This window comes from Anser cygnoides, chromosome 3 (assembly GCF_040182565.1).
Source record: "Anser cygnoides isolate HZ-2024a breed goose chromosome 3, Taihu_goose_T2T_genome, whole genome shotgun sequence".
NCBI classification, from domain to species: domain Eukaryota; kingdom Metazoa; phylum Chordata; class Aves; order Anseriformes; family Anatidae; genus Anser; species Anser cygnoides.
The window spans coordinates 64,946,819-64,973,244 of NC_089875.1; the positions used below are offsets into that span (position 1 = coordinate 64,946,819).

A 26,426-nucleotide genomic window follows, 5' to 3' on the forward strand; every position below is an offset into this window, starting at 1 on the left:
GGGTTACTCACATCTGGGGACTTGATTTGACTAATCACTGGAAAATAAGAGTGGGATATTTGGACGAAATGAAATGAAATTCCACTAGGAAATGGTGTGATGGTAAAACCTCCTGGAATAGATACTTACAGCCATTGTTATCACCTACAGAACCATGTGGAGGGAGGGTCTTGGGGTCTTTTAGCCCTGCAGAAACATGCAGTGAACAGCAGTACCAGCAGACATCCTCAAAGACAGAGAATGCATGGCAGAGGGAACAGACAGCAGATGACTTGCCTGCAGACACTCAGCAGGCTAGTGGTTAGGTTTCTTGGCTAGCAGACCTGTTTTGTCCTGAACTAACTCTCTGGATGTGAATTTTTCTCTGTAGCTTTTGGGGAGGAAAATAGACTAAGATCCCAGATACAAAGCTTGTTGAACCAATAGCCTATACACTGAATTCACAAGAACCGTGTTATTTCTAAGTCAAGAGTTTGTTATATGGGTTGAATTAATGCTGCCCTTGAAAGGATGCATTTGTCATGAGGATGTAATGTGTCCCTGTACATCTACATCAAAGTCTATCAAGAAGTTCTGTGTTAGAATAGCCTTGTGAAATACTCTAGGGTGTTACTATTGGAAAATTATTCTAAATTAGTTAGGGATCATCAGCAGACAGTTCTTCCTTGAATGACACCCACTTTATACTGGTAGGAGGAATAAATTTACCACTTTACTCTCTGGGAAGTCCCTCCTCCTCTGCTCATGGTGTAAAGATGAAATACAGGCAGGTAACAAGAAATCTTGGAGCGAGTAATTGCCATATTCAGTTTTCCTCTGGAGTAAAATCTTCAAGAAACCGTCTGGTGACAGTATGTCTTACAACTATTTCCCTGGCCCAGGACATTAAGTTCCACCATGTCCATGAGAGAAATGAAGTCTGAGGTTTACCTGAAATGATGCATTTTTGTCAGAAATTAAATAAATATTTTTAACGGGGTACTGTTACAAGGAAATATTTGAGATGGGCAGAAAACATTTATGTTAGGAAAGGGTAAAGTCCTACATCGCTGCTTCAGATCTGGATCTGTCCAGTTTATCAGTACACTAAGGTAGCCTAAAGCTTGACTTCATGGCAAAATCTAGAAAGAGTGAGTGGTTGATAGATGCTGATGGCATGATTAGAAGCCCAGGAGTTACATGATGATACTCTCTCTCACTGTGGTGTCATTCACAAGAGATCTAAAAAGGTGGCTCACAGGTGGAGTAAGAACAGGTCTTGAATACTTAGGGAGTATTGTACCAAGTCTGCAGCTGGTGGGGGCAAGACAACCCCAACATCCCATCTGTTAGCTCCCTGGTTCTGTGCAAACAGTGCAGATCAATCAATTCTTGTCTCCCTCATGGACAGATTTTTAAATAGCTTTCATAGACTCACAGAATGGTTTGGGTTAGAAAGGACCTTAAAGACCATCTAGTTCCACACCCCCTGCCATGGGCAGGGACACCTCCCACCAGACCAGGTTGCTCAAAGCCCCATCCAGCCTGGCCTTGAACGCCTCCAGGGATGGGGCATCCACAGCTTCTCTGTGCAACCTGTGCCAGAGCCTCACCACCCTGACAATGAAGAATTTCCTCCTAACATCTAGTCTAAATCTCCCCTCTTTTAGTTTAAAACCATTCCTTCTTGTCCTATCAATAGCTGCTCATGTAAAAAATTGCTCTCCATCTTTTTTATAAGTCCCCTTTAAGTACTGAAACGCTGCAATGTGGTCTTGCAAGAGCCTTCTCTTCTCTAGGCTGAGCATCCCCAGCTCTCTCAGCCTTTCTTCACAGGAGAGGTGCTCCAGCCCTCTGATCATTTTTGTGGCCCTCTTCTGGACCTGCTCTAACAGCCCCACATCCTTCTTATGCTGGGGGCCCCAGACCTGGATGCAGTACTCCAGGTGGGGCCTCACAAGGGCAGAGCAGAGGGGGACGATCACCTCCCTTGACCTACTGGCTACCCCTCTGTTGATGCAGCCCAGGATGCAGTTGGCCTTCTGGGCTACAAGCATGCACTGCTGGCTCATGTTGAGTTTTTTGTCCACCGAAACCCGCAGGTCCTCCTCTGCAGGGCTGCTCTCAATGACTTCTCCACCCAGCCTGTACTCCTGTCTGGGATTGTCCCAGCCCAGGTACAGCGCCTTGCACTTGGCCTTGTTGAACTTCATGAGGTTCACATGGTCCGACTTCTCAAGCTCGTCCAGGTTTGTTTGGGCCCGTCCTTCTAATGACTTTGCAGCCATTTATAATGAACAGCAGTGACAAAGCACATGGCTCTATTCCTGTGCCTGTGCATTATCTATTAAAACCTGATGAGCTGTTGAGGAACAACACTGGGGTTTAATCAGCCTCTTGATTTTATGCCTCTGTAATGCTACCATGTTCAGTAACCTGCCTAAAATGCAAATCCACAAAGGGGCTTTGATTTGGTTTTGTCTTCCGCTTACAGCAGAGACCTAATAATTACTAAGTGAAAGCAGAAAGATACTGGTTAATTCTATTAAATGCATATGTGATACATTTCTAATAAATACCATATAAGTAAACAAACTTATAGAATCATAGAATATCCTGAGTTGGAAGGGACCCATAAGGATCATCAAGTCCAACTCCTGGCACCGCACAGGTCTGCCCAGAAGTTTAGACCATGTGACTAAGTGCACAGTCCAATCGCTTCTTAAATTCAGACAGGCTTGGTGCAGTGACTCCATCCCTGGGAGCCTGTTCCAGTGTGCGAACACCCTTTCGGTGAAGAACCTTTCCCTGATGTCCAGCCTAAACTTCTCCTGCCTCAGCTTAACACCGTTCCCGCGGGTCCTGTCACTGGTGATAACGGAGAATAGGTCCCCTGCCTCTCCACTTCCCCTCGCGAGGAACTTGTATACTGCGATGAGGTCTCCCCTCAGCCTCCTCTTCTCCAGGCTGAACAGGCCCAGTGCCCTCAGCCGCTCCTCATATGTCTTCCCCTCTAACTTGTTCATCTATAAGAAGAAAAACATCACTGATTCTGATGTATTTACTGTACTGCTTTGAACCTGGTTTGATTTCCTTGCTTTTATCACTAGCAAGACAAAAGTAGCCATCAGGAGCAAGAGATGTGCAAGACTCTGGAAGAAAACAGAGTATATTAATGAAATGTACTCAGCAGAGAGCCTATTATGGTATCTGTCCTCTCTCCTGTACCACTGCAGAGCTAAAAGTGATTGATAATAACCTTGTAGTTACTGTACAATTTGCCTACAATTTTATAGTTGCAGTCATGGCATTGATCTACAGTTAAATGAGATAATTCCTGTGTGCTATCTTGCCAGTCTGCCAGGAGCAATGTACCAATTGTGTCTGTAAAATCACTAAAAATGAATACCTGCTTGAATCCAGGGTTTAATAGAGAAGTTTTAGATAGTTACGTTACGAAATTGTTATAAAGAATATTCTTAAGTTTGTAAGAGAAATATGATGAGGACTATCTAAACCTAGAAATTTCTATCAGTAATATTGCTTTTATCAGAAGAGTATTTTATAGCCTCTGCTTTTTATCTTTCATTATATGAATGCTGCAAACCATTTTTGCTGAAAAAAACTATTGTAACTGCAGACTTACTAATATTCAGTTCTAAGGCAGTGAGAAATATTTTTTTAACATTTACTAAATTAATCTGCAAAACCAGTAGACTACTGGAAATATTGAAAGAAACTGTTCTAAAATGCATTTTTTTAAAATTTCACATATATGTATGATGGATCAATATTAAAGCTTTTAGAAATTTTACTGGAAAATTCCAGGAACATTTCTGTTTTCGACTAGAAATCAGGCAGTTCAGCAAAGACATCATGAAGCTTTCAAATATATGTGTGAATCTTTCACCCATTATCTTCCCAAATTTCTTCATTCACCTAGTCCCCAAACTTATAATGAAACAATTGGGTCACAGCACCACACAGACCACCTTCTATAAAGGTTTGCTAAAACCAGAGTGCAATGAAATTCAAGGGCTTCAAAGAGCTCTACACTGCAAGCATGGCTTCTTGTTCCTCCCTAGGGCTACTTCTTATTTGCAATGAAGTCTGGTTTTGCTATGCCAATGTAAAAAGAGGCCTCAAAATGGGAGCTGGTTACTGTCACAGAGGGGTATGTTTTCCTGTTGCTAACATGCTGGTTATACAAGTGGCCAAATGGGCTAGGAGGAGCCAGAATTTGCTGACCCAATAAATTCTGGCTTGGAAGGAGGCTTTGGAAGTATCCTCAGGTTGCCTATGACACAGCTTTTTAATTCTCAATATTTTGTTTCCATGATTTCAGTCAAGAATGCTGAATTTGAGACTGCTTGTCTTAGGAAATGAGTAATGCTGAAGGGAAGGCTTTTGCTGGCAAGCTCTGTTGTGTTGTCCAGAAACTGTTGCTATCTCACAGATGCTCTCTGATGATCCATGTAAAATGAATGAGAGATTTTAGTCCAGATCCAGGTAGATTAGAGATTTTTTTTCTCAAGAGCCATTGTCACATGCAGTGCTGCCTGCTGTCAAGCTTATTAGCTATCCAAGGAGCTGAAGTAAGTGTTGGAGGGTGAGGCTAACCTGAGATCTGCATTATTTATATATTCTTTCAAATGTCACCAGGCACCCAGACAGCATAGATGGGTTTGTTAGTTTTGAAGTTTTCTACACCTAAGTAAATATAAGACTATTAAACCACAGAATTAATGATAAAAAAGCTGTACATTCTTCTTTTATTCATGTCAGCCTTCTCATAAATCCACAAAGAAGGAAATAAATAAATGATGCCAAGTTATTTTCTTTATTTATTGTTTGAATTTTGGTAGCACCCACAATTTATTAAACACTGACTTTATCTGTGAAGAATATAGTTCCTTCCCTGAGTACTTTCAGATTAAGACTTACAGGATTTGTGTATCTGATTATTCAGCTACGTTCTATGATTTCATTAGTGCCAAAAACATGCTTTGCTGTAGAAAACATAGAGTCCAAGGTCCTGATCTTGCAAGCTCCTAGGCTTGTACACCACCACAGTGAGATTTCCCTTTGCCAAATAGGATTATTCTCTGTAGTAAACTTAAGTATGTGTGAAAGTGTTGGCAGAGCTGAAGCCTTTAAGGCTCTGCTCCTGTAGGCATTTACACATGTACATAGCTTTACTCATAGTGGTATGCACACTGATTTTAACAGACTAATTTATTCCAGACGATTAGGAATTTTTCTTGCATTGATTTGTTTCTTACTGGGGCAAGAAGTGTACAATGGCCCAAACCAGCCAAATGCTTTAGAGAATGTGTGTTGCTTTCATTAAACTTGCAGCAAGCCACTCTTCAACCATCTTGAAAAAAGCATCAAGCACCTCATCCCTCTGTGACTTGGTGGGGGTGGTTTCAGGTTTGCCATTTTGTTTCAGCTCAGGCAACTTCACCTCTGCCACGTCTCTCTTTGCATGCATGATTTACAGCAGCCTTCATTTGCTCGCTGTAGCCAGCCACCGGCAGAGCTAGGACAGACATTCCAGCCTCTCCGACACTGGAGCATTTTTCTATCAATCATCTGCTCAATTCTGTGCTCATCTACAGCACTGTATTTTTGGTGAAAGAAACAGCAAAAAGCAGCTCTGGAGAGAGATATTGCTTCTCACGTCTGACTGTAGCAAATCTTTCTTCCCTGACGCGAGCGATTACAGATGGCTGAGCTGGGTAGTTTCCTGAGACAGCCACAATTAATTCCTTCTACCTCAGCCAAAAGGCCTCCTCCTCTCCTACCTGCCACCATTTTGCAATCTAGACAGAGAAAATGAAGGGATGCTGGAGATCAGCACTCATTTCAGCTTAGAAAACACAGTCCCATTGCTGGCAATGCTGCCAGCTCAGTCAGACAGCTGTCCTTTTTGATCCTGGACCTGCAGCTGAGAGCTGAGCCAGTGGGCCTTGAGAGCAGTCCGGGTCCAGGTAGCCAGCCATGTTGCCTACAGGCTCCTCAGCAGCTTGAGGAAAGTAAACAAGGCCTGACTGTAAGCAGAGGACTCACACAGCACCAATAATATTTGGTACAGTTTAACCAACTTGGTTAGTAAACATAGGTCAATGGATTCCCCTGGTATCTGGATGGATTTCAGAGCTGGCCACAGTAGGATGTGTACACCCTCCAGCTGTGACATTGGCCTCAATGCATAGAGGTGCTTGCCTATTCCAATTTTCTCCCTTGAAAAAGGCAAGGCCTTCAGAAGTCATATGGTTTTGCTGCCACTAAAGTTGTGCTAATAAGATGAATTTCTGTGCTGTACTGTGAATTATGGTAGAACACCTCTTGTGTAACTTACGTGACAGGAAAAAGAGGCAGCCAGATGATGAACAGGACCAATGGTCTGGCATATGCTCCACGCATACAGGACCAGTGGTTTGGCATGTAATACATGCATATTATGTCCCACTTGGTCAGTTTTGTAGTGATTGATTTATTTGCACCTCTGCCAGAGAATGCTAGGCATGATGGATGATTGCAGGGTTTGGGGGTTGCTGTTCTTTCCGGAGTATTTTACACAAATCTGGCTTGTGTAGAGTGAATTAATGGTTCCTTTTAAGAAAGAAAAGTTGTGCGGGTAGATTTTTTTTAAAACTGCAAAATCTTCATTAGTGTCTGAAATGGGTTTATAATGGAAGCTGTGGAAGTAATGTGAACAAGTTTTTAATAGCTCAGAAAATACCAGTTCCATAGCTTCTTGCCAATTCCATACCTAGTTCTATATGTAGTTTAGCTGGTACTGGCATCGCTTGTTTTCCCAGATTGTCATCATCAGATCAAGCTGAAAATGAGAATGTCCCTAGCCCCACAATGGACCTTCCCAAACTATCACAGAATCACGGAATGGTTCGGGTTGGAAAGGACCTCTGGAGGCCATCTGGTCCAAGCCCCTGCTCAAGCAGGGACACCCAGAGCAGGGTGCCCAGGGCCATGTCCCAATGGCTGTTGAAGATCTCCAAGGAGGAGACCCCACAACTTCTTTGGGCAACCTGTGCCAGTGCTTAGTCACCTGCACAGTAAAGTGCTTCCTCATATTGAGACACAACTTTTGTGTTCCAGTTTATGCTCATTGCCTCGTCCTGGCAATGGGAACCAATGAAAAGAACATGGCTCTGTCCTCTTTGCACCCTCCCTTCAGTTATTTATAGACTTTGATAGGATCACCCTTGATCCTCCTCTTCCCCAGGCTGAACAGTCCCAGCTCTCAGCCTCTCCTCATAGGAGAGGTGCTCCAGTCCCTTCATCATCTTGGTGGGCCTACATTGGGCTCTTTCCAGTATATCCCTGTCTGTCTTGTACTAGGGGGCCTTGGTGTCCACTAGGACTCCTAGGTTCTTTTTGCAAAACTGCTTTTCAGGTGGGGGGCCCCAAGCATATACTGGTACCTGGGGTTGTTCCTCCCCAGGTGCAGGGCTTCACTCTTCTTGCTGCATTTGACTAGCTGAATGCAGTCACACTACTTACAGGAGAGTGAAACCAGCCACAATCAGTGCATATGTCAGATCTGGACTTGCCCATAAGTTGTTACAGATGAAAGCTCTACTAATAATCTAATGTGACTCTTATCACATAGGGTAGGTCAGTTCTGCATTTTCAAACTACTTGCTATTGATAAGTGTGTGAAAGTTGTCTTACCTGGGCAAGTAATAGGACTATAAACATTAATTCTCAAGACTGACTCAAGATTGATGTCATAATAATCTCTTTTTAAAAGTCTGCCAGCTTGCATGGGGTCATCTCATTTTCCATGTCCTGAGAAGAAAATATTCACACCAGGAAAAAAAAAAAAAAAAAAAAAAATCTGGCTGACCATCTGAATGTTGAGCGTGAAGTCTCAGGAGAAAATAGCATTATATGCTGGTTGCTGAACTGAAAAACAAATGAACTATTAAGATTATTCAAAGAGTGAATGGGACCAAATTTTATGCTGCAGAAATAAAACTTTTTCTACATTCCCAAGGTAATCCAATGGACTGAGGAAACTAAAACAGTTCTATGTGATAAAACTCATGAGAGATCTACAACTTTGCCCTCAGAGCAATCTGAAAAGTGCTTTCTTGTTAAGAAACATTTCCAAGCATTGTCCACCAAGCGATTAGGTATTTGGTCAGAGAATCTTCCATCTGGTGTGTGTCTGTGGTCACTTTGGCAAATACTTCTGAAGATGTGTGTAGTTGTCTTGGCAGCTCAGAATTTAACAGCAGTGTCCATTAGGACAGGACAGAGCAGGACTGTTCATGCCAACAGCTGTTAATACATTGGTCAGCTGCAACAGTATTAAAAAAAAATACCAGTGTGGCTGTCTTCTTGGGCTTTGTTAAAATAACAATTATTTACTTCATTATTTTGGTCAGGATATGCAGATACTTATCATTTAGAATGTTTACTGCACATAGGATCTTCCAGAAAGATGTTGAACAAGCTGTTTAAAAGGCCTGGTTTAGTACATTGAGGCTATATGCAAAATTCAATATTTCAAGAAGTTGGACATATACTGAATACAAATGAACGTGAACTTGGGAGAAACAACATCCACTTTCAAGGCTGTGTAATCACTAGTGTCATCTGCAGAATGGCGGAACTAACAACTCAGGCGTTTTTGGGGTGTAATTAGTTTTTAAGACAAATGCATACTTTACATGGCTGGAGTTTCATGCTCTCCTTTTGAGCTAGTGCACTCAATGAACAGATGTGAGAAAAAGCTATTCAGTGAGATTAATGAAATCCTGATTCTCCTATTTTTAACCCAAGCATTATTATAGCTGAAGTATCATTCTATAATGAAGGAATTGTCCCGTATCAGAATGAGAAAAGCAGTGAAAGGAGACCTATTTGTCAAACATGCTGTCTGACTGAGGAAAAAAAAAAGCCTTAAAGTTCTAAAAATAACCTAAATATTTAAATACCTTACAAGATTTTATCATAGACCCTTCTATGTCCATCAAATATAAACCAGATATGGACTCCTGTAAACGCAGGATTCCCTTAATTATGCTTTCAATGCATCAATATTTACTTAATGGACTGCCAATGTGCCGTAGCTGTGGTAAGAACAATGCCTTTGGTAGGTGGACTATAAAGAAGACAGCTGCTCAAGACAGATGTCTGGGAGCATGACTACACATGGAAAACATGCTGTGGCAATCAGTTGCCTGAAATCTGTTTGATTTGAACACAGTTTTGTCAGCTTTGTGATCAGTGTTGGGAGAGCTCACCGGTAGACAAGGTGGATCCTGATAATGGCAAGAACTGAGAATGTAAGCAATAAATTTCCCCAGGGACTGAGAATGAAAGAAAGATCTTTTGGTCCTTCCTGTAGGCTTGAAGATTGACATTCCCCAAGTGAAGACATTTCCAAGATTATCAAATACAGACTTTATATTCACCTGGATGTGATTCACCCAGGCCTTTTGTCTCAACTGGAAATACTTGCCTGTCCTGTATGATACATCTGTAAGATCAGAGCAATGAAGATGAATTGCTTATACCTTCAAGTCTGTCTAAAATCCTTGGTTATGTGTGGGAGATGACCTGTATCATCTGAATGGTATGGGGTACAGTTTCATCCCACCACTGTACATGCTGTTTTGAGTCAGACAGTCTTGAAAAATCAAGTGATGCAAGCTGAAAACTGGCTACATCTCACAATCTCAGTTTGTTTTCTGTGCCACTACCGGGGGAGGGCATGTGGCATGTCTAACAAGACTCCACATTGTTTCCTTGATAGGCATAATGTTTCCTCATCATACAATACAAATATGTAGCATTCACAATGGGAAGGAGGGAGGAGAAGGCAATGAAGAACAGTTCAGAGGTCACTCTTCTGCTCCCTTAGACGTTGAACTCCAAATAAAGAATAGTATGTGCATTTGGTTTCCATGAGAGCATTCACTAAAATAATATACCATTTATTTCCCAAAGTGAAATAACTTTGAGGAGTTTTGTTAAAAAACAAACAAACAAACAAACAAAACAACAACAACAACGACAACAACAACAACAACTTTCTCTTACTTAACTAACTTTCTACTCTCCCATATAGAGTTTTTCCACTGTTTTATGTGTTTTGCAGCTGTGGAAAAGTTCTGCTTAATCCTTTCTCATCTGATTTAGTTCCAGTTTCAGTGTGAAAGACAGTATAATTTTAAGAGGCAATACTTGGAGAATTTTAGTTCACCTGAGCTGGAGCTGTAACTTAAGCCTTAGCTCTGCAATACAGACAACAGGATACGTTTTTATTTTCATCTTTTTAATAGTATCCTAAATAAACAGAATACATTGAAAATGAGTAACTACTGTCTCCAGAATGGTTCCTTTAGGAGCATCAAAAAAGACTGTCAAGGACACTGTTACAATCACCACAAGGGAAGAAAATGTGTAATTGCCACATAACCATGAAGAAGAAAAAGGAAGTAAAACACAGTTGTGATGTGGTGGAAGTCACTGATATGGCAAGTCCATCTATGTACTATGAGCAGTTATGAACTAATCTGTTACATATGAATATGAACATGTGTTACAGGCCTTCCATGATATGTCATACAGTGACTGAATATGAAACATTTTCTGCCATTAGACATCTCTTAGTGTACAAGCAAAGTACTGCCGTCACTTTTTTTCATGATTCTTACTAGGCTGGCTTTCCAGTTATTTTTCTGCAAGCCAATATTTAACATCAATCCAAGAAATAAGAGGCTGGTGTTTGTCCAGATCCTCTCTTCTGACCTCTGGCTTTTTGGATAGGCTTAAAAGGCCTCAGAGGTGTAGCTCTGAAGATCACTGGAGCACCAGGTCTGTCCTATAACCCCATCCCTCTGGAGAGAACACAGAAATGGAACAGATGTAAAAAAACAAACAAACAAACAAACAAAAAAGACAAAAACCACTTGAAAAATGTTATGAGCACAAGAGAATATGTAATTCTTATCTCACAGCTTGGTACTGAGGCAGCTCATTGTTTGAACCCACAGCCTGGCTCTGAAGTCAGCTGGTGACCAGGGCCTGCTCTTTGCCATGGAGATAAGCTGGGGAGAGCTCTTGGACCTCTGTAGGTCCAGCCAGCTCCAGTGCCCAGGAAGGAGGATGGTCTGTGGAGGGATGTGGGAAGCGGCAATGGGCATTTTGTGTTACTCAAATTTTTATTTTTATACCAGAGACAACATACTATTGAAGGTCTACGCTCCCCTTACATTTGTTCCCCAGACTGAAATGAGGAAGTTCAAAATCCAAACTGATAACAGCTCACTTTTTGCAAGAGTCTGAAATGTCCCCTTTTAATATATTTTATAAATACTCACAATTAGAAATTCCAGGATTCAAAATTTTCTTTCTCATGAGAAGGAATCCAACTACTCCCTAGTATGTTTTTCAATATTAACAATAAACCAAAACCCCAGTGACTTAGCCAGATTTGGTAACCACCAGTGTGTAGTTTAACACAGCTGTGAGTGAATTCCATTTCGGAGCTTTGAAATTACATCAGATGATAAAGAGTAAATGGGGAAGTAAAAATGGGGCAGAATAGTTTCCTTCTGCCAAAACACTTTAGCTTCTAGTGGACAAGCTGAAATATTTATGTACCTATATCTCTATGTACATTTATATGTATATAAATATGTGAGAGGATAAATTCTTGAAGGGATTCGAATGTTACAGAAATACCTGTTGGAATAGGAATGCATTTTACTAATAAAATAACCCATTTCTCCCGCACTCCTGCTGTTATATTCCCCACTGTGGCCTGGAAACCAGATGATTTTGAAAAACAAGAAGCCTGATTCTGAACTCACATATGAGTAAGTAAATCCAGGATAATGCTTCTGAGCTGCACGGAGTGACTCCAGATTTACAAACAGACTCTGAGATCAGAATCTGCTCTGAAGTATTTAATTCCTACCAATGCGATGCCCCGCTGCTTCACTGAGGCTGCTGTCTGCCACACACAGCATTTTCTGTCATTCAGTAAGAGGAAGCACAGTGTGAGCTCTGCAGCTGGACCTGCAGACTAATGCTAGGGAGGGCAGCACAGCAGCAAGAACTTGAAAACAATTTATTTTAAAACTCTTGCTCCCTCTCCCCAACTGTCTCGGCAGGGCCACAATTAGAGGAAATGGGGCAGGATGCATTCAGACCAAGGGGAGCCACGACAAGGCTGGAAGTGGATCAGGAGTTCAAGGGGAGACTGGACAAATACTTGGAAGAGAGACCCTTTGAGGGTTACTAATAGACAAACCACATCAAACGCAGGAAATTCCCTGAGCTGAATATAGTTAGAGGCTGAGAGTGTGTTTGGAGGGAGCAGATAGTCTGGCTCAGTCCTTGCTCTTCCACTGTGTCTGTTTATGACAATGGTGAAGAAAAGATAGCGAGACGTGTTTTGACCTGGACCAGTATGGTTATTTTATTTTTTTTTTTAATTTTTTTTTTTTTTTTTTTTTTAGGGGCAAAGATGATCAGAGGATTGAGGGAGAGACAGCCAGGAGAATGGTGCAGTGAGGGGTGCCTCATTTGAGATTCTCTGAGAGGAGTTACAGGACTTTTTTTCTTCTTTTCATTTGGTTTCAGTTCAAATTTTCCCACATTAAATTGAACTTCTGTTCGCGTTGACTTCAGCATTCAGATTTCATTCTGTTGAGAAGATTCCATCTGCAGTTTGGCAAACCTGCAGATAATTAGCTCTCCCTTGTAATTAAATTTCCAGTTAATGTCCCATTAAGATAAATGAGAAGAATTCGCATCTTCTGCTTAAGTGGTGATTTCACAAAATACAACATTTCATAGTCTTTGAACAAACAAGCACTTCCATTTGCTGAGGTGAGTTGTATTTGTGATACCGTAGCAGATCTTAATAATTTACACCTTCAGAAGATTTTTTTTTTTCCTCCCAAGAAGTTCACTGCTCAGTGGATGAGTTGGCCAGGGGAAGAGCAGAGCCTGCCTTGGGGCTAAGGCACCTGAACAACAGGGTCCTGTTCTTGCTTCAGCTCACAGGTGCCTTCTCATGCAGTGAGTGTCATGGAAACCAGAATTTTCACAGGTGGCTGCTAACTGCATTTCTTTGTCCAACCTCAGACAACCAAGCCCTCGTTTCTGTAGCTGAGCACTCACCATTGTGTCTGAGATGAACAGGCAAGGTGGGCAGGCAGTGCCACCTGCACCAAAAGCACAGCGAGGAGGCGGGATGGGTGGAAAGGAGGCAGCTGGGTGGACGTCACTGGTTCCCACTCAGTTTTTGAGGCTTACGCGGACAAGAGCATGTTTCACTTTGCCAGAATATAAAATGTGGAAGATAATACTTAACTTCCTTACACGATGTATTGAACAAAACAAAAGTGATGGTAAAGACTAAATGCTCAGAAAAAAGGCAGGCCTTGATGAGCAGGTGTATTTGCAAAAACAGATGTAATGCAAACATCATATACATTACATAAAGATGAGAAAACTGTTCTCTGCTGAGGCTCTGGGGAACAAGCCCTTACCCCTTTATATGTTTCATGAGAAGGGGATAACGAAGAGATGGAGCCGAGAGTTCTGTACTTTGCATTTAAACTATTGCTAAAAAAGATCTTAAAATACCCTTTATGATTTGTATCACTAGTATCTGAATACGTAAGCCTGGTCATTTTGTGCTGACTAAATAAGGCATTGTTTCAACTCAGGCCACTCAAGGATGCCCTACATTATTTTCTGTTCTCTTTTTCTTGTATACACACGGAACAGCAGAAAAATGCCTGGGAATGAGACTGACAGTTCTAGTTACCCACAGGCATAAAGGACCCTTTGGTAGCAAAGCTTCATTTCAAAATCTCTTGAGACATACTCTGTGCCAGTCTTGGACAGACTTTGGAAAAGAAAAATATCTCGTCCAGCAATAAATGGTTAAATAAGTATTGAGAACATTGAATGAGCGCATGAAAGTCATTGGATTAAGAACAGAAAGCTTGAGGTTCTGAAATTCTGGAGCAAGCAAAGAATTATAGTAGAATGTAAGAAAGGTACATGCACGTTTTTTATTGATAACATAATACAATTTATTTTAGCTCAATCAGGTGTAGATTTTCTACCTGAAGTGTGGGAACTATCCATGAAGAGTAGCAGTATTTAATTACCTTCTCAAAGCCATCATGAGATTTCATTGAAAAGCTTGTGCCGTGCACATACAACAGCCCTAATTTAAAAGTTATCCTGTTGTCTGGAACGCTTGTTTTTCCCCATTTTCTGCTCCCCCTAAATGATCAAACCTCAGTCTGTTTAGTTATTGGGTTTTAGCATTTCACTGCATAACACTACACAATAAGTTATCAGATCAGACGAATATTTTCTTTCTGTCCAGCTCCAGATACAACTGCGAGATTTGTTTTGCTTGTGGTTTCAGATGGGGGGAAGCAGGTGGACCAGAAGGTGAAATCTTTCTCAGGCGAGAGAAGGTGTGCTAAGTTTTTACCTATTGTTTTACCGACGAAATGTGAGCCCTTGCAAAGAAGTTTGACTTGCCCAGGCTGGCATAAGGCAGGGAATACAGCCATCTAGCGGCTGCCGAGCTTCCCTCCCACCGCAAGCACCCTCCTTGCCTACCAGAAGAGTTTGTTCTCGTCTTACAGAAATGCCTTTTCCTTCGCTGTTTATTCTTTGTTAGTCAGTATGCCATCACAATAGTCATGCAAACTCAGCATGTTCTACGTGCCATTGATTTCTTGAAGACCATTCAGTCTGATATGTTGGTTTTATTTATTTAGAAACGAATATAGCTAAAACATGACTTTCTGCTCTGTTTTGTTATTGAAATCCAGATATTCTTATTCATGCTTTGAGCAAGGATAAGCTAATTCTTTCCCTACTTTCAGGAAAATACTGCTTTTTAAATATGTGTTTTAAACCCTAAGAATGTGCCTACAGTGGCATCTGTCTACGGTCTATCATGGCTTTATTATGTAACATCCTCATTGTAATCCTTGGGAAAACCTGGACTATTGACAATGAACATCAAATTAATTGCAATATTGCAAGCACATACAGAAAGTACCTTGTGAGGGAGAAACCAGTTAAAACTCTGAACCCTGATCAAAACCCAGTAATTTAACCAGAGGTTCCATGTGACTTTTAGGCAGAGAAGAGCTCACAAACTAATGTAATTTTGTTCCTGCCTTTGAAATGATATAACCTTGACCCCTTCTCAAAAATAGTTCATCTGTCGTTTATAGTACCTTACGAGTTCTGGAGGCAAATAATAATTCTCTAAAGTGTTCCTGTCCTGTATGTTAATGAGGCTAAATGAGGATCCTCTTTATTGCCCATGGCCTTTCTCAAGCGTCTTCTAACTAGCTCTTCTCCTTTTCCACACTCCATTGGACTGTGGAAAATGAAGGTTTGATATCATGTACTGGAATCAGTGCAATGGGGAAGGCTGTTAAAATTCTTCACTACAAAATCATAGACCCTTGTCAGTACCCTTAACCACAGGTACACTGTGCCCTTGCAAAAATTACTTTGATCTGCAAGATAAGTTGTCTCACCAATAGATCACGTAAGAAGGCTACCTTGGGATACAAATGAGTAATAATCTAAAGGTAATTGTTTCCTTTCAAGTGGAATAAATCCTGACTGTCTGACATAATAATGCAAATTTCTTAAGAGGTGTCAGCAGTTTCCATTTGTGTATTTCTATTATTTGATTTTGTGTTTCCCATCTGTTACATGGAAGTGCTCATTCCTTCTTCTATTTATATAGTTGGTGAAATTTTATTTTGACTAATATTGATGAAAATCTGGATTGAAAAATTTTAAAGAAATGTAGTTACTCCAGTTTACAGTCTTGTAAATCGAGAGAGAATTTTGGTCTCTGTCTCAGGATTGCCTATGGCTCTGATTATGATAGCATTTATCCTGGTTCTGTATCAGTGCAGTATGGGAATCAAAACCTGGGATTCTTCTCTGATTCACTGCAGTTCTTAATTGTCCCTACAGAAAATCATGCAGATATAAAAAAGTTTGGAGCAAAATTATCCCTATTGCTGTAGGTAGGTTTTCATTCTGTAGGTTGCTCTGAAACTCATGAAGTTTTCTGTATATTTCAGCAACTATGACTACACTGTTATACTTGTACTGATGTGTCTCTCTGTACCTCCCTCTCATAATTTCTTTAAAATACTCTCCAAAATATTAAGAACTAAAATTTTGTTCGCCCTGGTTTGGACTTCCCCATGAATATTCTGCCATCTGACTCTCTTGTAGAACATTTGTTTGTAGGTTGTTCTGATAAATTGTCCTTTGTGTCTGGAAAGAGTGCAATGTATTTTGACTGCAAAACCATTTATCACACTTTCTTTCTATATATGCAGGTTTTTTGTTCTGTTTTTCTGTTGGAAAGGTGCATGCAGCAATTAAGCATTTTACAAGTAAATATAACAGTGGAGTATATGCCAAAGCAAAGATATATGCCTAGAGCTTTGGCTTGAGTTTCTAAAGGCAGCAAGAGTGCCACTCCAAACTGTCTTTAAAGACTGCAGTAAAAGGTTTATGATCTGTATCTGCTAGCATGGGTGACTCACAATAAATGTACTCCAAAGGTGTAGTGCCATGTCCAGCACTGATTGCTCCAACAAATGAGTACTCCTCTTCACTAGAGTCATTTGTAATCATATAACAGCTTGACTTTCTGTCTGGAAAGGCATAGTTTTGTCAGACTGGTTTATGCCTCTACATCTCTCACAGCATTTTCAGAGACTATGACAGCTGTTGGTTTCATATTTACTCCCACATTTTTCTGCACTTTAAACAAATGTTGCTTCTCCTTCTTTACTTTGAATGTTCTAGATACTGTTGAGGCTTTTTTTTTTTCCCCTTAAAAAAAGCAACCAAAACAATGTGTATTGTGGACACGTATAATTTCCTTTCCTTATAAACAGATTTAACAGCTTTTTCGCCTTGTGTGCTTTAAGAGCTTCTCTTTCTTCTATTCTGTCTCAGAGGTTATAGTAGTTTTGCTGGGCCTCTCCTTCAGAGTGTTTTTCCTTGGCTTACTGAGCAGTTCTGACCAAATAGTGCTGCCAGCAGTATATGCAGTATACTGAACTGCCTTCAGTAGTTTTTGGGGCCGTTATCTTGAAAAACAGCAGAAATTTCAGGATCCTTTGCATCATGGATTACAATTTGGCTCCTTTAAGAGGAAAAATGCTATACACTAGAGCTCCTCAGCCTGAACAAGAGTTGACTCTGGAGAGAGATTAAATATGTCTGTAAAAACCTGAATGCGAGGAGAAAGTAAACAGAGAGTGAATACAATGGCTGCATGAAATTATTTGGTAGGACCATTTTTTAAAAAAGGACAATTTACATGATGCAGAAATGCAGAAGTAAACTCTCAAATTCATTGCCACATGATTTTGCTATCAGAAATGTAAATGAGTTCAAAAACAATCACACATAGTAATGAAAGAAATATCTGCAGGGAGGTAACTATTTGTAGCCTGATTTTGCGAAGACAGAGAAGAATATACCTTGGAACTGTGAGAAGGGGATGCTAACATATGCTTAAATTTCAGGGGAAATTGATATTTTTGAAAGAGTTGGGTGGTTTTTTTTTTTTTTTTTGTGACAGGTGCTGTAGATGGGCAAAACATTGCTATTTCTCTGATGCTGTTCATAAGAACAAGAACTGATGTCAGATGTCACTGCTTCTGGAGCAGGCAAGGGGAGAGAAACTGCTATATAATATGAGTTCATGCACATGCACACAAGTAGTAGTGTGTTAAGCTCTTCAGGTAATCAAGGGAAATTCATTCAAACTGTTTGCTCTGAAACTCAGTTTGCTACTTCAGTGTTTTCAGTTTATGCATCTTGGATAAACTCTGGACTCATTTACAGCTTCTGCAGAATACTGCAACTTCTGTTCTTACTAGGATGATTCATCCCCAGATCTTTAGTTCTCACATGAGCATCACACTTTGTTGTATCCTGTTTGATTTAACACCTCTTATTTCCTGAGAAGGACTGTGCAGTCTTACGCTACCTTACCTTTACGACTCTGTCTTCTGAGTTATTTTTGGACAGTGAGTGAACCTAGAGATGTAATGGGCGATGCTTAGCTATTGAGTTAATTTTTTTTAATTCACACACCTGTAGTTGTTTGGATTTTCCATATGTTGAGATTTGGGATATCCTCTTGTGTAGTCTGTTACAAGAAGTGACTGTGGTTCAGAACATAAAGTTTTTAACTGAATCAGTGTTTCTTCTGGCAGTAACAGTACTGAAAACCATGGCTGGTATCCTCATTTCTTTAAATCAGCAGAACAATGACTCTGAGTAGATGAAAACCCTGTACTGTTAAGCCTGCCTAGTATTTGAAAGATGACTGTAAGACTTTGCTCTGCCTTTTTTTTTTGTGTGTGTGTGTGTGTGCGTGCATGCGTGTGTGTGTAGTTTAAAAAGCATCTTATCTCTGTCTCTGGTATAACTGTTATCTATAGCTCCATTAAGAATGCTAAAGTGATATCAGATTTCAGCATATAATGAAGTGACAGTCCAGTTTCTGTTATCCTGTTTGTTCTTAAATGTTTGAGTTCTGCATATTTAAATTTATTTGCAGTGTGCCCCAGGTAACCATTGTATCACAGTGTGTGATTTTGCTGATGACTGATAAGATTAGCACAAACTTCAGTTACATCCTTCCTAATGAGGGAATCTTTCCATTTTGACAGCATGGCTTGTTTTTAAGTTAGTTAAGGTAACAAAAAACAAATAACCTGAACGTACTCATTCCTGATAGTGATTGCTAGGATTAATATGATAATTAGGGATTTGACTGGAAAATAAGAGAAATCGTGTTGAAAGCATTATTTTTTTTATTTCTAGTGCTTAAATTAAGGTCCCCCAGTTACCTGAAAACTATCTTTTGAGTGAAAGCTTTCTGTGTGGCAAGTATCCCCAATAACTTGGACACAGGAACAATCTGCCAATGAATAAAAATATCTCCCTGCCTTTCCCAAGACCTTTCATTTGTGACAGATATGACTGATATGGAGGACAGTACATGTTTAGTGAGAGCTTTGAAAAATTGTTATTTAAGCATGTATTTTCCTCAAGCAAAAGGTGGACATTTCTCAGTAAGTACTTGTAAAATGTGTTCATATTGCCAGGGTAGGCTGGCAACAAACATATAGGTGTGTTTAGGTGCAGATGGTCAAGAAAAGAACCGGAAATTAAACAAAGACCACACTTTGCTGGTGGAAGAAAGGCAAAGGTCCTGTAACTGCAGAGAAGCTGTTCTACAATACACTGGATGAGTATCATCCTAGCTTGAACAGCGTTTTTTCCATTGGGTTATTTTTCTTTTAAGAACTTCTTCTGACATTTCTGTCCTCTTTGCAAAATATTCCTCAGCTGTGTTTCTTTTTGTACAAATCCCTGATGTTTCCATGAATTACATCACTGCTTTAAGCTTTGCTTGGTATCAGAGGTTCTTCTGCAATCACGGAGAGTGCTAGCAAGCATTGTACATCCTGTACTGCACAAACTCGCATTAAATACTGTAACTCAGTCAACCCCTGCAGATTGAGGTTTCAGTGTTTATTTCAGAAAATGGAGATAACTACCTTGGGTTCTTCTAACTGAAAAATGATGGTCTTCCACTTATGTCATGTCATGACCCACCCACTGAGGAAAATTGTCCATACATTTTTCAGATTTCATCCTGAGCTCTTCCACTTAACATGCTTTCTCAAATTTTTTATTTCAATTACCAGTGACTTTCCTGTTGCTAGCTGATATCTTTTGCAGAAGGGGCAGATTATCATAAAAACTGAGTTCATGTTGTGCTTTCACAAATTGTGGGTTGATCCTGAAAAGATCAGACACTATTGCTGGGTCACTACTGTCAGTTTTACCAGTGCAACCTTCTGTCTCTGAATAGAAAAGATTTTATCATTGCCGACGAAAATCTACATATGATTTTGAATGGAAAATCTATACTTATTATTTCAAATAAATGCAGACTTTCTAGTATAAAGATTGTAATTGGACTGTAAGTATGCTGTAGCTACTGTATAGTTTCAATTAAGATATACTTTTTGGCACTTTTAATTGACACTTATTTGCACAGGTAAAAATATTTTTTTGACTGAAAGAATTTATAACTAATATCTCACAGTTAAAAAAAAATGATGACAATGTATGTATCAAGCATGAAATCCCAGGAGTGCAAGTATTACAGCCACATAACTTACTTTCTACAATGTTATAATACTATAGTTAATTATGTCTTAATTGTCTATTCCTATTCTCTAACTATACTCACCATGCTATGAATGCCACTGTATAAATGTAATTGAAATGTCAGAGTTCATATGAACCTGTGATGCAATATATATCAGAACGCATCAAACGAAAGAACAATACAATAAAAGTAGTTAATCAGAAAGAAACCTGTATCAGCCAAAAGGCATAAGTAAATATCCCTCCCTGTGTTTACGTGAGTCCATACACCCAAATAAAGAAAAGGCAGTCTTGAGATATCTTCTAAAGGTAATTTCTGCACCAAGAGTATGTTCTAACCATGATATTTTGTGAAGTATTTGTCGTAAAGACAAGCATGGGAAATGTGATTAATGTGTTGCTTTGACAAACAGATTTGTGGTTAAATTTCACAGAAGCAGCCCAAAGAATGTTGCCCTTATGCGTCACATCTCTGAAAGTATCCAGTTTGGAGTAACAATTTACATGTGAAGTCAATGTGTTCTTCTATGTAATTTCAGAATTTCTGTGTAGACACCACCAAGAAATTGTGTGCAAATCAAGCTGCTGATGTTTCAGAATTACAAGTTAGCTGTCAAAATGATTTGGTGCATCATGACAATGTGAAGGACATGACTGGGAAACCTACATTAGTAGAAGCCTCTGTGATTAAAGGTCAGTTAAGATTTATGGTTTGAGTTATTAATACAACAGATCTTAACCCCAACCCCAATAAATAACTTGCATGCAGGATTGTTTTGTGTGATTTAACTTGGAATCTGTGGATTTGTCAAAACCAATGAAAAGCAAACATTTCTGTTCTTCCTCCATAAATGCCATAAGGCAAATCCATCCAAGCTTTCAACAGCAGCATAGTGTTAAACTCTGTTTGACACTGTAACATGAATATTCAGTAGTTTATAGGAACAGACTTGTGTGGAAAGATGCACTTTCCTTTTCCTTTAGGAAACTTCATATCATTTGTTACAAAAAATGCTGATTCCAACAGGTATTAAGGATGAGGAAGCAGTTTATGCTAAGTATATGAAGATGTCTTCAACTCATACTTTTGTATTTTGAAGAAAAAATAATATTGAGAAAATTACTTGACCATTAATTGCTTTAAAATTTGCCATTTGCTTGGATTTCCCAAGAATATTTGATAAATGGTTAGGTTTTCTACTTAACTTTCAACTTTTTCCTTTTTTCAGAACATATTGAAGTTGAGAAGCTAGATGATATGAGGACAATTCCAAAACGCTTTGAAGTTAATATAAAAAATTCAGTTGATTTCATTGATCTGTCAGTCATGGGTTATATCTGAAATATGAGCACATCACATTAATTACAACAGTGGAACATTTGGAAGACTAAGGAACAAATACTCATCCTCACAGTATTTGTTAACTGATAATTGATATCACTGTAAGAATAATTCCCATAAAATTTCTATTTATTGTCTTCTCATTCAGTGTGCGAGACTCCTAAAAAGGACTGCCTATCTAAAACTATGCAAATGCAACATAAACAACTTTTATATTGAAAGATTACTGCAGCATGTTGAATATTCACTGATTTGTACTGCTGTGGAAGTTGATTATTTGGGGACAGTTTTTCTGAAGGTATTTAGATATCTGGCTGTTTTGAAAGATAACCCCATATTTGTTATTCTGTGGCTTTGAAGAATCTCCCTATAGGATCCATTTTGTTACTGCTTAATGATCTGATTAGATTTTATAGTGGTAAATGGCGAAGCTTCCACACTGGCAGTTAAGGAGAATGACATCCTCTGTTTAAGCTCCGGAACAAAGTTATTACCAGGATGGGTTAATGATGAACTCTCTGGTGCCAGGGAAACTACCTGCACATCACTTCTGTCCAGGCTACAGGGATCAGTGGGATCACTTGCATGGGTTGGTCTTTGTGGGGTGAGTCAGACACGAGAAGTGGGGAGGGATACATCTGAAGAAAACATGACCAAGGCATCCTTACTGAAGTAAGCCAGACTTAAAGGTTATGATGAGGACTGGCTTCTCCACAAGCGTGGGTCTCAGTGCTCATGAAGGTGCTTTACCTTGGTGGGTTTAGACTCCTAACAGACTGGGAAAGCCACAAAGGCTGAAGTCACATATTGCCTTTATAGTCAAGATTTTTCAGAGATTTTTCTAAACTCAGCAGCTCAGTTCCTGTAGTGAGGAGCAGTGTCATGCAGTTGTTTCCTGTGCCTCTTACAGGAACTGTGCACTAGTTTCTAAACTGAGATACCCTGGCTGAGAAAAGAAGTTTGGAGTTACCATTATTAAGGTTTTTGTCCAATAACAGCATTTGGAGGTGGCCATATCTTTCCATTCTAGTTGGGACTATCTTGTGTTCCTGTATATTGCCATAAAACTGTCAGGTGTTTGTGCTCACTTTGGCTGCTGCCCAATTGGTTTGTCCTTCTGTACAGTGAGCAGATCTAACTCAGGAGAGAGATGGCCCCATACCAGATACCAGCTGAGATCTCAATTCAAGATATGTAGAGCTACATTTTTCTTTGAGGCTTGCTTATTGACTTTAAGATGTGCATGGTTAATGAGGTCCTGTCGCTCTCCTCATCCTCAGCAAGCAGGCTTCCCAGCCCATTTCCAAATCACTTTTAGGGGTGCTTGAACTGTAAGAATAGTGCTCAGGTGTTTGATGTTTCAAACAAAAAGACAGTGGTATATTACTGACTTAATTCTCCCTGCTTCCAGTAGGAAACATTTATTTCAAACTTCAGGTATTAGTCAGGCTCTTTTTTTTTTCCCTAATCATTTCCTACCTCTATTTATTCTTTTCCTTTTCCCTGAGTTTATAGATAGAGACCTGAACTTTGCAAATAGTCCTAGGCGTATGCCCAAGTGTACCAGAGAAAACATTGGTGTCAGGGCTGCTGAAGGCTTGCTTGCCCCTGTGCTGCAAAGATTTGCATCACTTTCTTCCCATCTGGCCGAGTTCTTACCCATGCTTCTGATTTCAAACCCCATACATGTCTGCTGCCTTATTCCTCATGAAAGTTGCAGTTAGTTTTTAAGCTCACCGTATAAGCTACATTAGCTTAGACTACTCACTGAACATCAGATAAAGAATAGACTCTGTTTTTGAGGGTTTTCAAACAAACTTAGGACCTCTGTTCAGCACACACATAGAAAATCAAGAGTCATAAAGTTTCTTTTGCAAGGCTATGAAACTGCTTCTTGTTTAACTGTCTTAGAGTACCTCCCTTTTCAAACTACCTAAATTTGAGTATAGTGTGAGTTAAATGTTGGAGATAGGCAGATTTAATAACCTAGACCAAAGAATTGTGATGGATTGTACACTGACATACCCAGATCAAAGCTAAAGGTTTTTCTGAAAGCTGTGTGTTAGTATAGCCCTAATTACTGGGCTTAATTCAAAGATAACTGCAAAATTATACAGGAGATTGGATTAGATGATAAAGCAGTTCTTCCTGGCCAGTCAAGAGATCCCCAGGAGTCCACTGTTGCGTGCAGCAAGCTTGTCTGTTCCAGAGAGTATACTCTGCTCTGCTAATTCACAGGATAATGGATTAGAAAAATATGTCAAGACTAATAACACAGACACACTCCTGTGGATTTTGAGTGGGAGGAAATGCACCATTCACTGACTAATTTTTAAACTTCTACTAGTGAATGTTAAGCCACCCTCCAAAGCACCAACCTGCTTCAAATTCCTAATAAGGATAATGAATCTGTGCTTTCAAAAAAACATTTACAGGCACAAGTGCTATTTCTTACCATAGGCCAGATCTGAAAAGAAAAGACAACATGTTTTTCTTTCAGTTTTAAGGCCTCTATTGTGTTTCCTTGCAGAGTTCATGTTAGTGAAGATAGGATTTATTATCTTTGTTTCTAAGAAATAGAACTTTTTTTTTTTCCTGTGTTGCAGTTAAACTTGAATTGGCCACTAAAGATATTATCTTATTTTCTTAGATTTGACTGAGTTTGAATTCATTAGAAATAGCAGCACTTCTCCAGGATCATAACTCTTATCTGAAATCTGTTATATCAGTTTGTTTTGCTTTAACCTTGAAATTTATTCTAAGTGGAGTCTTGAAAACATCACCTAATCTTCTTGTATATGCCTTAGGTTTCTGGAGTTGTTACATTCTGCAATAAAAAAAATGTTTATGCTGATTTTGTTTATTGATGCCAAGACATTTTAGGGAAGCTATTTATGCTTTTCTGACTTTAGGCACTTGATTTAGGAGGCCAGTGGGCTGGAAAAAAAAAAAAAGGAAGGGGGCTTCTGATTGCAATTCAGAGTACACATAAAATGTATACTAGCTTTGGCATGAAGATAGTTTAAGAAATTTCTGCCCCTGTGCTGTAGCTTGCTGTTCTGTCATTTGGGGCAATACATTTGGTTATGGGGTTATACTCCAAACCAAATAATAAAATAAATTGAACTTAATATTTTCAAAAGCTTTAAGCAGAACATAGAATTCTGAATTATTTTGAAAAAAAAAAAAACCACTCTTCTTTCTTTCACAATGTCTCGGGGAATCTATACTAGTGTTCTGAATTGATGTATAAGGATAAGCAATATGAATTAGGAATCCTATACTGTGTACATGTATCACAATTCCCTCCAGCTTCTACACTTTAACTCCATCTTTGATTAGGGCAAAACTGTTATTACATCCTTTGGCTCCACTATCTTTAGAAAAATAATTGTACTCTTTTCCCTGGCTTTTGAGCCATTATCAAAAAGCGTATTCATTGCTGGTGCATCTTCTGAGATAAGCCAAAAAAAAAAAAAAGGTGAGAAAATGACTTAAAATAAAGAGATCACATCATTTAATAGGATGGTGAGTACACCTTGGTAGATTATGTTTAAAGATTTTCAATCTGTTTTGTTCTCCAGTAAAATCTAACATACAGCAGGGGAAAGAAAGTGCTCTGCATCCTTCCGTATTTCCCTCATTTATTAGATCTGACTGATTTTAATTGCAGTAATACGCAGAGGCTCCAGGAGCATGCAGAAGCAGTTACAAGGAGGAGATGTTGCAGGGTTACGTGCCAGGTGACCGGGGGGGACTTTGCATGAGTCACTTCTCCCACTTTCTGCCTGTGCCATCCAGTTTTGTGGCACTTCTCCAGCTGCACCAGCCCTGGGAGGAAGCGGCTGTGCAGAGCAGCAGCTGGGAGCGGGTGGGGTGCGTGTTGGGGCACTGAGACCTCCTCTGTACCCTCCTGCGCTGAGGTACGATGGCACCCAAAATACGCTATTCATTAAAACCTGTGGTAAACGTTTCTCATCTGCGAAAGTTATTGATATACTGAGGGTTTATTTTACAAGAAAGAAGCAGTAATGGAACAGTGGACATCGGTGACTGTAAGGACTCAATAAAACCAGCAGGGTAGACTAGAGAAGAAGTGGCAAAGAAGAATACTTAGAAATAAAGGACAGTGAGAGAAGTCAACATTTGTATCTTTCTGTAAATCTATTTTTTATTAAGAAACAAAATTTAATATTAATCTTTTCCAAACAATGGCCTATTAAATTCCAGACACAGATAAATATTAAATAATAAATATTAAATATAAATTAAATTTTAACCTTACAGTGCATATGAAATATTTTGATTGTAGCTCTTAGCAGTTTTCAAAGACACGCCAAATCATCAAGTGAAGGAATGGCTGATGGATACCAGCCCAGGGAACAGTCCATTACTTTTATTGGCTCTGATTCTGCTATCACTCAATAGCTTTCAGTAGCACTCCCTAAGGAATTAGCTCTCATTAGCATTGAGGATCATCGGAACCACGCCCACAGCAAATAAAGCACTACTGTTCATAAAAACACTTTGGCTTATGCATATGCTCTTCACTTCTGTGCTTTTTCACTTAAGTGATGCTCAGAAATAAGGACACAGTTCTACCTTGTTTAATTCACAGTATTATTGTGCATAATTACTCAGAACTATTGTTTTCAGGTTAGGCATATCTATAAACAGTACATGTTATTAATGTGGCTGAATGTTAATTTATGCAGCATAAATCATGGGCTGAAATATTTACCACAGCTATAAAACTGTGTTATGGTCATAGCAAGGTATGTTTAGTTGTGCAGCCCTGTATATATATGAATTGGTGTTTTTAGCACTGATT

At 39.5% G+C, this 26,426-nt stretch overlaps 1 protein-coding gene across 1 annotated transcript in view; it reads left to right on the plus strand.

Moving 5' to 3' along the window:
- THEMIS (thymocyte selection associated) overlaps nt 1-26,426 on the plus strand; it is an 89,205-nt gene that overhangs the window by 52,540 nt on the left and 10,239 nt on the right. The window contains exon 5 of the mRNA XM_048065585.2: nt 20,793-20,946. Within this exon, the coding sequence (XP_047921542.2) occupies nt 20,793-20,946 (154 nt within the window). The remainder of the gene's footprint in view (nt 1-20,792; nt 20,947-26,426) is intronic.